Raw genomic sequence first — 14251 nt, forward strand, 5'->3', positions numbered from 1 at the left:
AAAAAATGTGTAACACATTATGTCAGGAAGATTGATTCTATTTTACACGAAGACAAGTAAAGATAAACCTAAAACTAAAAAGCCCATTCAAGAAAACTGGCATTATTTCTGAAGACTCAGTAAAGGTAAAACATATAAATAAAAGTCAGGTAAAACATACAAATAAAAACATAAAAATAAAAGATAAAACACATAAAAAGACTTTTATAAATAAATACAAGTCAGGAGTTGAGGGGGGAGCTGGAACACAATAGCAAAAATAATAATAATCAGTTCAAAGTACTGATTTTTTTTAAAATGTTTCGAGAAGGAAAAAAGGTTTCTACCCCTAACAACGCTGAAAATGAATTTTCCTCCGTGTTCGTCCCAAATTGTTTTTTTCTTTTACCAAGGCTAGGGGACAGGGAGTTTTACAAATATTTTTCTGATACGTTAGATGGCAGTGAGAAATGGAAAAGAAGGCAGTTTTCATAAGTAGTTAGCTCACAGACAGCGAGGACACCAGAACAAGAGGCCCACAATGCAACAGCACATGCAAAGCAATTCTAACACACGCCTGGTCATACAGCACACAAAACCTCCAAATCGCCAGAGCACCAAAAATAAACACACTGCAACAGCTTATTTGACAGTTGTATTAAAAATTCTTAAATGTAAACTAATCTTTGGTTACAAATGGGGTGGAAGAAAAAAGAATAGCATTAGGAACGCCGAAATGTGATACGGCTATTAATCCCGAGACCGCGTCTGCACATGCAGACATTCCCTGACAAAGAGCCTGGTAGCTTAGTTGTTGGAAAATGTGATTTTCAAATGAGTTCACAATCAGCAGTGCAGTGTGAAAATGTAACAATCTCATAGTTCTTCTGGGATTTATGTTCTGAAATAAATGGGGGGGGGGTGCAAAATGTATACACTGAATCTATTATCTGGATGTATCCCTGCACTGGGAAGTTATAAAAGCATGAAATGGTTTTCACAGACAAGTTGTAACACACAGCCATAATGAGCTTTTGAATCACCGATACTCACACATAAAAGGGGGCTCGATCATCAGCAGGTGCTGTAGAAAATCTAGAATGTGAAGCATACGCCGCGGCATCTTTTTACAATGGTGTTAACAAATGTCAATGTCTTGTGCTGAATGTGAGATGCATACATATGTAGTTAAAAGTGGGTGCTCCTGGTTGTTTTTTTTTTCCCCTTTCCACCTCCCTCCCCATCTACACCTCCCCCAGAAAAGCATCTGCTCTTCACTGGTGTCTATAGCAGTGATTATTAACAAGCATGGAAAAATATAACTGCAATCAATCTTTTATTCCTTGATCAGGAATTCATCCCACACTTTGGGTTAAGGCAGGTGAATTCTGATTCAGCTCGGTAATTATCTGGCAGATGTTTGAAGCAGCTGCTGCTAAGCACAAAACCCTGGCTATTATTATAGAAATATAAGAGCTCCTGGCAAGGTGGAGTGAGAAGTGAAACAGTGCATTCTGGTGAGGCTTCACATCTGGTTTTCCATAGAAAATAATGAAACCTGGAACTTAAACTGGCTGTTCTTGAACTCTTGAAACTCACATTATCTACCCAGGCACGCATGAACGCACACACACCAAGTTCCCAGCTATCTATCGTAAACAGCAAAAAAGAAATTCGGTACGTTATCTTCAAAGAGCAATGATTTTCCTAAAACCCACCAGTTATGTAACTGAACCATTTAGAGCCTCTTATTTTCCAAGTCCCCCCAATACACTCCCTCCACTCCTACCCCACATCAAGCTAGGCTCATAACCAGAAATAAAGAGGAAGAGATGTGGATGGAGCCTACATCCAGCAATGACAGCAAAGCTTAACTGGCCAGGGGCAACGTTATGGTTCCATTCAGAGTAGTGGAAGGACTAGACTTTCTTTTTGGGAGGATTATTCACAGAGCTTGCAAGGTAATTCTAAACCTTTGCTTCATAAAAGCAAGTGATAAGAAGGGCACGGGGCCAAAACACTTCACGCAAAACGCACGGAACACGCTGCTCAGCCCTGGTCAATCTAAATGGCTATTTGTGTTGATCATTTAACATGCTTTTTCTGAAAAAGGATTCTGTGATTCTAATTTCTTTCTACCATTTACCCAGTGAGTCAAATCAAACCCATCTGAATCACAGCCTTACCAGGACACTTGAGAAGAAATCAATGTGTTTCGCGTGTTTCTGCCTGTGTACATCCCCACACACCTGACCATGTGAGAAAGAAATGGATTGACTGGTCTTCAGAGGAGGGGAAGATGCAGGACTTTTCTTATTCTTTACGATATGTTCTGACTCCTGGGATCCTAAAAGTAATTCATGAGGTTCTCTCTTTAGATATCCTCAAGGCCCTCATGAAGCTGCTGTCAGCATGAATGGGTCCATTCTGGTGCTGAATCAGAAGGTGAGAGAACAAACAAAGCAAAGGACAGTAGCAACAGAAATGAGGAAAAGAGAAAAAATGACTTTGGGAGCTTGAAAAAGTACCCTGAGACTTTTCTAGAGTGGCCTAGATGCCTAACTTAGGCCAAAACAGTGTCACAATCGTCTTATTTTTCGGCCACTTTGTAAGTTTTGTGGGACATTCGAACTGAGGGGGAAGACTAGACACAGGCACCGTTTCCGGGCCTCAGTGCCAAAAACTGGGCAGGGGACTCGCATTGGTGCCTAGAGCATAAGACGTGCGTATCACACAATAAATCAAATGATCAGTTACCAGGCCATGTGTGTTTTATACTCCATCTAAACCATGTAAGCTAAAAGCCTTGCAGGAAAGGGTCTCCATGTGGGTCTATGTCATTCATCTTTGAAGCTAGATGAATGGGCACTGGTCTATAAGTGGTGAAGAAAGCTCTTAAAGTTTCTTTTTTCTTAGAGGCACTGACATTTTTAATGTATTCTCTTGGACTCACAATATTCAGATAATTAAGGAACTGTCACATGATGAGATGATCCATTCCATTACAAAAGTCAAAAGGGCATGCAAATTTACAAAAGTCCATCACTGAAATTCTGCCTAAAAATAATACTTCCTTTGTGTAAGATAGCAGAATCCACTTCAGACAGTATATGTTTTTCTGCTATTTGCTGATGGCAGAATGAAAAACAGATTGTAAATACAGGTTTCTTACCAAAGCTCTAGCAGTATACACTTTGCACAAGAATAATAGAGAATGCAGTCAGTAAAATAACATTAATACAGCAAAGTTTCCCATCCTGGTAATCATTACTTCAATGTAAGCTAAACAATCTTTCCCTGTGCTCTTATTTTACTATTTTATCCCTTATACATTAAATACAAATATTCAATAGTTGATGCGAGAGAAGAAAAGCCAAGCTATTACACTGATGAGGTGTGTCAGAGTCATAAACTGATTTTTATGTTCGCTCAAGAAATGTTTTGTGACTTAAAAACCAAGCGACATATATGATGTGCTTTTAGCACAATATGGGATTATGGGATAGTTTTAAGCACTTCCTGACAAAATGGCCTACATGACCTACAATCAGACTATACCAACAGATTGGTGAATTCTCTTGGATCACGAGGTAGTTGACCAAAGGGTGAATTATGGGTCAGACTGACACTGTTCTATATAGTCTCTTCCATGACCGACCACTGAAAAACTAGCTTAGTTCTAGGATTCGCATAGGTCAATTAGGTAGTACACAGTTCCTTATACTGATCCTAAGTGGACATCCTGTTCTATGAGAGATGGCTCATATCACGGAGACCTAAGGTTCTTGCAGAATTATTAGAGTAAAATTAAACACAGCAGGCAATTTTTTTCAAATATTTAAACATTGTATCATCTTAAAGAAACTATATCTACAATCAAGAACTATTCGGGAATAGTCAAATTTCTGAGTGATTTATTTTTAATAAATGTGTGATAATTTTAGCATATTAAACAGAAGTACATACTGAAAAAAAAAATGATCCGTGATTTCAACTTCCTGAATTTCCCAAGCCAAACTGGAGTCCAAATGGTACTTACTTAATGTCAGGCCCGATGAGAGAGTGTCTTCTCAACATCGCTCGTGCTTGGGCATTGGTTAAACTGATAGTAGATTCTTCATTAATAGACAAGATGCAGTCCCCAACGGCAATCCGGCCATCTCGACTAATGGAACCTCCGTGAATGATACTTCGAACGATCATCCCCAAGCCATCTTTATTAGCACTTACTGTCATCCCTATGGTAAAGGGGAAGCACAGATATATATCAAACACTTGACCTTCAAATTCATTTTAAGTTGAACTTAATATACCCTATGGATTCACAGATAAAAGAATAGGAGTAACTTTTTTATCCAATAAAACACAATCAAAAGGAAAGAAAAAAAATGTTAACACAAAATTTACTTTTTGAAATGGTTGTGAAATTATATCCAGAAAATGATACTTTATGTTAGACATATCAGAGATGAAATAGGTCTACGTTGTGGAGTGACTACAACTCAGATTATTGATGTGTTGCCCCTGAAATAGAAAACGCTCTTGAGGAAAATATTTTGACAGAAACAAATCAATTTTATAGCAGTTCGTTTCTTAGACATATAAGAGAATAGATAACAAGACTACAAAGGGAAAAGTAGTTGTGTAAATTAAGAAACTCTGTGCTATTATTTATTATTATTTCTAGTTCATTTATTCATTCAGTATATATTTACCACATGCCTACTATGTGCCAAGTACTATGCTGATCTCCTGAGATTAAAAAAAAGGATAGCTAACAACAAGAAGCTTTTCTTCAAGTCTTATCCTCAGTGACTGATGTACAATGGTCTGTTTAACTGAAGTGATGTGGACTTAATCCTAATCTCTTCCCATTTTATCTCTAAATCTGAAGTGCTATGAGCTCCAGATTTGGGTATTTAATTGCCGTCCCGACATGTTCCCTGGATGGCTAACAGGAGACACAACCTTGGGATATACAAAACTGAACTTCCAAGTTTCCACTTCCCGTATTTCTTCCCATTTTTGACAATGGCACCAGTACCCTACTCTCCATTTCTCAAAGCAGAAATGTTGGAGTTGTTCTCGATTCCTACCCCTCTCTCTCAGCTCTTGTATTTAATCCCTCACCACGTCCTGTCATCGCTGTCTCCAAAACGTATCGCAAATCCATTCACCCTTCTCCGATTCCAGGCCAACCCCACGCCAAGCTGGCACTTCTTGCCCCACCTTTTGAAAGAGCTTCTCAACTGGTCTTCCCATTGCACTCTTGTCACAGCGGACACAGCGACCGTTCAAACAAGACAAATCACATCACTCCCTTGTTAACAATCTTTTACCAGCGCCCTGTCGTGCAGGACACACCTACAACACACTTAAGTGGCACAACCCATAGGGCACTGCTGGCCTGGCCCTCCCACCGCGCGCCCTTCTTCAGCACCACGCCCTGGGCTCCGTCTCCTCCCGCCATGTTGACTGCCTTCAGAAATACACCTAGTCTCTTCCCACTTCAGTGTTGGCCTGACACCTTCTTCCCGGAGCTCCCGTACGGCTAATTCCTTCTTGCTCGTCACCACCACTTCCTCCAAAAGGGTTTCTCAACAAACGCCCTCTGGATTTATGTTCCCTTCTCACCCTACCCTTTCTCCAAAAATATAAAACTTTTTGAAATTATGTTTAAAACTTTACATAAAATAATGTAAATTCACTTAAAACCAAGTGCTAGAAGTTCCTTCCAAACAAGATCATATAATTAAATAATATAAGGAGAGGTACAACTCTATAAGTGTAGTTTGCAAAAACCTGCTTTGAGAGAAGTCACAAATTCCTTTTTAGGTTTTGTTTTTAATATAAAAATAAAGAAATTCTTCTAAATACTAACATTTTTAAAAAAAAATTTTGATGTTTGTTTATTTTTGAAAGAGACAGAGTGAGAGCAGGCGAAGGGCAGAGAGAGAGGGAGACACAGAATCCGAAGCAGGCTCCAGGCTCTGAGCTGTCAGCACAGAGCCTGATGCGGGGCTTGAACTCATGAACCGTGAGATCATGACCTGAGCCAAAGTTGGAAGCTTAACCGACTGAACCACCCAGGCGCCCCTATATGTTTATGTTTAATTTTTTTAAACATTTACTTCTTTTGAGAGACAGAGCACAAGTGGGGGAGGGGCAGAGGGACATAGGGAGACAGAGTCTGAAGCAGGCTCCAGGCTCTGAGCTGTCAGCACAGAGCCTGATGCAGGGCTTGAACTCATGAGCCGCGAGATCATGACCTGAGCCAAAGTTGGAAGCTTAACCGACTGAGCCATCCAGGCGCCCCTAAATATTAACTTTAATAATACCAAACTAGATTTCTGAGAATACCTTTCTGAGAATAATCCTGAGTATAATGTTTCCAACTTGATATTTCATACCTGGATATGGGACATCTGAGCTCTAGTTACAGTTTTCTGATAGAAATGAACTACTATCAAATGTATTTAAAATATTGTTAAGACTTACACTGATGATTTCTAAATGTATTGTTGTCAAGGAAACACCCCTGCTTCTCATAAAGCAACAAGTTTGGATGCTGTTTCACCCCTAGTGGGTTTCTTACAAGCAAACGGGGTGGGTCTGGAATGTTTCAATAGGTACTCTAGCTTGTCCTGATGCTGCCACCCTTCTTCCCACCAATACCCACCAAATAACTACTATGGTAAAATTAAAATTAAAAGGCAAGAGTACGAAACAAAATTTAGCTCAGTGGTATAGACCAGGACTCTAACCCATCATCTTGTCCTCACTGCCACCATGTGCGGTATAAATAAAGCAAGTCACTGGGTCACCTGGGTGGCTCAGTCAGTTAAGCATCTGACTTTGGCTCAGGTCATGATCTCACGGCTTGTGGGTTTGAGCCCGTGTCGGGCTCTGTGCTGACAGCTTGGAGCCTGGAGCCTGCTTCGGACTCTGTGTCTCCCTCTCTCTCTGTCCCTCCCCCACTCACACTCGGTCTGTCTCTCTCTCTCTCTCTCTCTCTCTCTCTCTCTCTCTAAAATAAACATTAAAGAAATTAAAAAAAAAATAAAGCAAGTCACAGACATGGGACAAATCATCATGAGCTACAGTCAATATGACCTCTGAATTCACTTTTAATGGTACATTTAACCCACGATTCCACCAGCTACTAGCTATTAAGGTTTCCCAGTCACATCAACTACATAAACCAAGAAGTTGGCACCAATTTGCCCAGCTTATACTTTCCTTTCACTAGATGATAATTTTGGGGGTTCAAGAAATTCTGTATAATATAATATCCACTAATGAGATTTTGCTTGTAACTTCTAAGATCTCTCAATGTTTTTCCTGCAAGAAATATAATAGAACAGCCCAAATCACGCACTGTAGAACCAGAGAACTGATTCCAAATCTGAGTTTCACCACTTCTAATCAGTATGGCCTTGCGCTGACTTAACATCACACTTGGCCTCATTTTACTCATCTGTAAAATGGGAATAATATCTCCTTTTAGAGTTGTTTAAAGAATTATATGAGAAAAACATGGGGAGTACCTTTCAAAGTGCCTGGCACAAAGTTCCCAAAAAAGTACAAAATAAAAGCAAAAGAAAACTCACAAAAATGTATTCTAAATGCATCTCTAGCCCAATCCAAAGCTATATTGCTCTCTAAAGGCTAAATGCAAATCTCAGTTTTATGTATTAATTTTTTTAACATTTATTTATTTTTTGAGAGACAGAGAAAGACAGAGCTTGAGTGGGGGAAGGGCAGAGAGAGAGAGACGGAGAGAGAGAGACAGAATCCGAAGCAGGCTCCAGGCTCTGAGCTGACAGCATTGAACCTGCCGTGGGGCTCAAACTCACAAACCTGGAGATCATGAGATCATGACCTGAGCTGAAGGCAGACACTTAACTTGACTGAGCCACCCAGGTGCCCCTTAATTCAGCTTTAAAGTAAAGCATACTCTAGTCATCTTGATGTAGCCTTGGGCAACGCAAGCACTAAAGTGTGACGTATGGTACGTGAAAACCAGAGACAGACTAAGGTTTGAGTACTGGCTCCACCTTCCAACTGCTGAATACTTTTCAGAGAAATTCCTGAGTCTGCCTATGTTTCTGTTCCTAATCAGTGAAAAGAAGGTAATACGTTTCTTTCCATCTGACCTTTTGACCTTTTCTTTTTACCTTCAAGTCCTAATACAATGTAATTAGCCAATGGACCACAACCTCATCAAAAATCATCAAGATTAGATTTTTTAAAGATATTATGTGCATGTGTATGTATCTGAATATAACATTTCTCCCTTAAATTTAACAAAGTTAAAAAAGAAGTGATTCATGACATCAAAGCAAACAGAATGTGGCAGCTTTTATGGAAGTCTGTCATTTATTAACAATTTCTTTTGGTTATCACTAGAGAAAGAAGCAAATTATCCAGAAGGCTGAAAGTGCAAACAACCTTATACAGTTAATTAAGGGGAGACTATGAATCTAAGAAAATGTGTTCAGTGATAGACCCTTTCAGAGCATACTCTCCTATCAGCACAAAGCCGGCCTCTATTCAAGTTTTCTAAAACATAAACACATTTTTGTTAATTTACATTGTAAAGGCAACACTTTTTAAAAGCTTAAATGAATGATTTAATTATTTTAGTGTTTTACACAGATTTTAAATAGTCCTTTTTTTGTGATCCCTTTGCATTTCTTTACTATAAATGCTATAAAAATCTGAATGTCCAACATCTGTCAAATGAGGTAATGGATAAATGTTCTTTCTTTGGCATACTGAAGTTGAACCCCAAAATGCTAGAGGAACCTCAATGGGTTCCAGGAAGTGTAACATCCAGGAACAAAGCCCTGAAAACATTTTGCATACATAAATTATTTGAAATGATGTCAATGAACCGGAGAAATAAAACTACAAGTTACTTATACTTTTATATTACAAATTAGTTGGCAAGCTAATGGTGCTATAATTTCCCACTTACAAGTAAGTGGTTTAGTCTCGAAAGCAAATGAAATGGCTCCCTTATGCTTTTATTTAACCTTATTTTCTTTTACTTTAAGAAAAAGCCCCAAATCAATGCAGCTTTTATTGCCTCTTTAAAATATCACAAGGAAGGCTGAAAAATCAGAAAAATCATGTGGCATCTTGCTGTTTCTGTAGCTGAACGACTTAGATCTTATTGCGTGCTGGACTGTTCCTTTTTCAGAAACATAGATGTCATCCCAAAATTTTCCAATACCCTTGTTTTTAGCTGTTGCGGCTTGCTGAGTCAAAGCAGCTGAGTTTGATACAAATTCAACATTATTTCCTTCAAGAATTAACTCATCTTTCTGGGTTTGAGATACTGAACAAGCAACACCCGGCCTCACCCAACCCTGTGGATGTATTTTTCACCCAAGAAATTTCAGATTTCAACAGGAGAAGACTTCTCCTGAATAACAACATTGAAGGGGAAATGAGCATACACAGACCTCATCTTATAACAGAAGCCCAGCGTAACGCCCTTGACCACGTTCTGCACGTGACTACAGATAGTACAAATGGTAGCCAGTTCATTTCTATTTCCCCACCATTTGTCAACTCAGAGCCTCTTCTTTTTCCTTCCAAGAGACTGAGTTCCATATTGATGTGACTGAAGTCCTTCCATACAGTTCCTCCGGGGACCTTCACTGTACCGGTGCATCTCTTCAGAATGATGTCAACGTTCTCTGCACTGTCGACGGTCTAATTACTGACAATGGTCTTCATTCTCACAGTAGATGCAGCAAAGAGCTCTTACGATTTAATTTTAAAGTCAAACTGAGGTTTAAAGGGATTTCCTGGGACGCCCGGGTGGCTCAGTCAGTGAAGCATCCGACTTTGGCTCAGGTCATGCATGATCCTGTGGTCCATGAGTTCAAGCCCCGCGTGGGGCTCTGTGCTGACAGCTCAGAGTCTGGAGCCTGCTTTGCATTCTGTGTCCCAGCCTCTCTCTTCCTATCCCCCACTCGTGTTCTGTCTAGCTCCCTCAAAAATAAATAAGTGTGAAAAAAAATGTTTTTAAAGGGATTTCCCGATATGGTAGAACGGAAGCATAGTTCACCTTTCACTGCTTTTTTTCCCCAAGAGCTTCATCATCTTAGTGTATTTCTTACATCTAAACTTAAAAGTCAAGGTGGAAGCAACCCAAGTGTCCAACAATAAATGAAGGTGGTGCTTATATATAAGATGGCATTATTACTTAGTCTTAAGAAGGAAGGAAATCCTAAAACACCTAATAAAGGAAATTCTGACATGTGATTTGAATGAATGAATCTTGAAGACATCATGCTAAGAGAAGTAAGCCAGTCATAAAGGGACAAATACTGTATGATTCCACCTACAGGAGGTTCTTAGGACAGTCAATATATATATAGACACAGACAGCGGAATGGGTGCCCGGGGACAGGGAGAAGGGTATTTATTATTTAATGAGTACACAGTTTCAGTTTGAGAAGATGAAAAACTACTGGAGATGGCTGGTAGTGACAAGCTGTGCGACTATGTGAATGGACTTATTGTTACAGAAATACGCACTTAAAAATATTTAAAACGGTCAATTCTGTATATCCTGTATGACGCTAAAAAATGATATAGCCTGACATACTAAAATAGAGCAAGCAAAAAATCCACATGATTGTCTCAACAGATGAAGAAAAATATTTGACAAATGTCAACATCCTCTCAGCAAACTAAAAATAGGCAAGCAATCCAAGGGGTCAGTTTGTAAAATCAGGTATACTCACACCATGGTTCTTACAAGAGTCTCCCAACTGCTTCCAATATAATCTACCAGCCTGTACCAGAATGATCTTGAAACACAATCAGATCATGTCCCTCTTCTGCCCTTAGCAACCACCTCCGGTAGGAACCTAAAGCAGGAGGGTGTTAGGACAGACGTCCTGTGTCCCGCACAGGAACCCCTCCAGCAACTGTATCCCACCTATCATTTCTTCAGCTTCACTTCTCACTCTGCCCACTGTCACACCCCACCTCATCCACGCCACAGAAACCAGTCATGTTTCACATCACTCTGCCTCAGCTCTAGCAGCTTCCGATTTTTCCCCATCCCTCAGTTATGTGATAAAAATCTCCCCTTTGAAATCTTTCTAAACTCCTTGACACTCAGAGTAGGCATCAGTTATTCCTGTTAAGCTTTCAAATGTTCTTTATATGAGTGTCTATCATAGTGTGTAGAGTATTTTAATGCATTTAGGATTCTATATGTTGATTTTCTTACTCTCTGAAACTCATGTTCCTTGAAGAAAGTGATTAAGTCATGCTATCTATGCATGGTGGTGAGAATACAGAAGACAATAAGTGTTTGATAGTTGAATAAATAAATACACTAGAATAGGGGTTTTCACATGGGCTTTGCAAAACCTCTGCCTTACAAGCTGGTCAAAAAAATGGGTTCCGTGGCCAATGAAATGTGAGAAATGCTGCATTCTATAACCTCTTCTTAGAGATCCACAGTGCACATCTGAGTGCCGAAGATTCCAAGAAGTATTTTTTGCAAACAAAAATCTGTCTCCTTACGTGTATCACATTCCAGACCTCTAAACTTGTAGCCCATTTACACTCCTATGAACATCCCACAGAACTAGTATTCAAAGTAACATGCTTTCCTTCCAGGGGTGTCTGGGCGGCTCACTCATTTAAGCATTGTACTTCGGCTCAGGTCATGATTCCAGGGTTCATGAGTTTGAGCCCTGCATTGTGGATTCTCTGCTGTCCGTGTGGAGCCTGCTTCAGATCCTCTGTCTCCCTCTCTCTGTGCCCCTCCCTGCTAGATCTCTCTCTCTCTCAAAAAAAAAAAAAAAAAAAAAAAAAAAATTTAATGGGAGGCGGTGCGCCTGGGTGGCTCAGTCAGTTAAGTGTCCAACCCTTGATTTCAGCTCAGGTCATGATTTTACAGTTTGTTAATTTGAGCCCCGTGTGGGACTCCGTGCTGATAGTTTGGAGCCTCCTTGGGATTCTCTCTCTCTGCCTCTCTCTCTCAACTCAAAATAAATAAGTAATAAAAAATAAAATAAAATACAATAAAATAAACATAAAAAAACCCAAAGTAACATGCTTTCAGAAACCCTGTATTACCAGATGAAATATTTCTGACACGTTTAGATACCCATAAGATCTGTCTCATAATTAACACATTAATAGGAAGCTCTGTAGCTTAAGTTCTATGTTACTCTACCAAATACAATATATAAGAAATATTGTAACTACAGAGAAATTCTCTGCTATAACTCTCCATTTAGCTGCTGTTAGCAGTACCTGGCTGCCACCGAATGGAACAACATCCTGGAGACAGAGACTGGAATCCCGCTCAGCAAGTAAGCACTGTTTGGCTTCTCCACCAAGTCTCAGATTTAACAAGGAAACAATACTCCTCCATAAGATACCAATGCAGAGGAAACTGCCTGGTCCCATGACAGAAGAACATCACCTCTGATGTGGAGCTAAACAGAGTGTCTCGGGCCATGACTGGGCATCCAGAGCAACTAATTTATGATCCTATTTATCAGCACCAAGCGCTAGGGACAGAGCTGAGTCATCAACTCAAAAGCCTGTGCTCTGCCTGCATACGGTTTTAGCTACTGTAATTGGGACTGCATGTCTACAGGAAATCTTCTTTGTCCGATTCAGAAAGTTTTATGACTGTTCACCAAATGCAACCCTTTATGGGTAAAAGAGGATGCGAAAACCCTGCCACCTGGGAAGAAATACTGAATAACTTGCATTTATAGTTTGGTGCTGGCACACCTGGCTGTCTTTTTAGTCTTTATTTCAGTGAATGAGAGAAATTAAACACAAACTGACTTATGCATAACTGGTAACATTCAAAGAAACTAATAATTTATTTTTTCAAAGAATCTGAAATTCCAAATTGCTGACTTTTCATTTTCTAAGAATTCCTTTTCTGATTTGCTGTTTCATACGCAAAGAGTTCGTATATCTGTTCTTGAAAGTAAATGATGCTCGTGAATACTCTTAAATAATTAAGAGAGTGAGGGATTTACGCTAGTCTGAAGTAAACAAACCTATTAACCATTTCAGGAAAAATAAAGAGTACATAAAAAGAGAAACCATAAAAACTATAGGAAAATTTGTAACACCTTTTTTATCACCTACAGCCAACAATGCTGAAACCATGTTTGATATTTCATCTTTGGCAAGAGGGTTGAAGAGGCAAGATATATGTGGAAAGGAAGGGACTTACCTAGGCTAGAATTGCCTTTTGCTATAGTAATAGTCCTCTCAAAAGATTCGTTGGTTATATTTTGGAGCATGACGCACTCAGCAGTTGAGGTCAGGGAGTTCTGCCGAATTAAGAACTCGGAGCCCTGACAGGAAAAAAAAAAAAGAAAAGAAAATAAATAAATAAATAAGTCACATGGAAAGGAAAACAAGACTTTGGAGTATGATTTCAACATCACCCATATTCTCTAACTGGTTGCGCTTTCTTCAGCAGGAAGCTATAACCAAAACAAGTTCATAGGTTGGATTCTGAAAATCTCAGCGTCAAGAGAGCACTTGCTCCAAATGCAGAGACCAGCCCGAATCCTCGACCACTTCACTGCTTCCAACCTCATCATAATATACGATACATATCTTTACAACGTTACCTTTCCAGCTGAATCAGGAAGCACAGAAGTAAGCTCTGCACTCGATGTAATTTCAGTTGGCAGGTGAGATTCAGTCCATGCTCTTGAGTTCTCACATTCATATTGCTGTTCAATAACATTTGCAGGTGTATAATCATTTACGGTAAAGCCAGAGGCAGGTCCCATGGTCAAGTCCACTGAAGGTGGACTCTCGTCCTGTCTTTGCAGGAGATTCTGGGTGTACAGTTCCTCCAAGGACATGTGAAGATCAATTACTGGATCTGAAGAATTTTCAGTAACATCCTGATGATGAAAGAACAAAAGGTAAAAAATCATGGCCAGAGACATCAATGTATTTTTGTAAGACCATTTCTTAATGAATACCTATCTGGTAGAAAACAAAACACAACACAATTATTCATTACCCAAAAAGTATTAGAAAACATACAAATTCTTCACTTAGCTAACATTCTGTAGATGTTTATTTTTATAATGCTTTTGAATACATTTCCTACAAATCACAGATGTTATGGTCAACTGAGTTATTCTTGTATACTGTACACGAGATCACTGAAATACAATATTATATTCTATTCACAAATAAAATTATTTTTAGTTCAATCCACACAGGAAGGCAAGTAACTTGT

The 14251-nt window shown here is 39.3% G+C and overlaps 1 protein-coding gene and 1 pseudogene across 21 annotated transcripts in view; both read right to left on the reverse strand.

The window, feature by feature from the left end:
- Positions 1-14251, reverse strand: part of MPDZ (multiple PDZ domain crumbs cell polarity complex component) — a 164342-nt gene that overhangs the window by 57055 nt on the left and 93036 nt on the right. For all 21 annotated transcript variants that reach the window (XM_045469453.1, XM_045469461.1, XM_045469450.1 and 18 more), the window contains 3 exons: positions 13626-13907; positions 13220-13343; positions 4019-4217 (listed from right to left, as the gene is read on the reverse strand). In XM_045469453.1, the coding sequence (XP_045325409.1) occupies positions 4019-4217; positions 13220-13343; positions 13626-13907 (605 nt within the window). The remainder of the gene's footprint in view (positions 1-4018; positions 4218-13219; positions 13344-13625; positions 13908-14251) is intronic.
- Positions 7864-9726, reverse strand: LOC123593506 (annotated as a pseudogene).

The sequence above is a fragment of the Leopardus geoffroyi genome, chromosome D4, assembly GCF_018350155.1.
Source record: "Leopardus geoffroyi isolate Oge1 chromosome D4, O.geoffroyi_Oge1_pat1.0, whole genome shotgun sequence".
Taxonomy (NCBI): Eukaryota; Metazoa; Chordata; class Mammalia; order Carnivora; family Felidae; genus Leopardus; species Leopardus geoffroyi.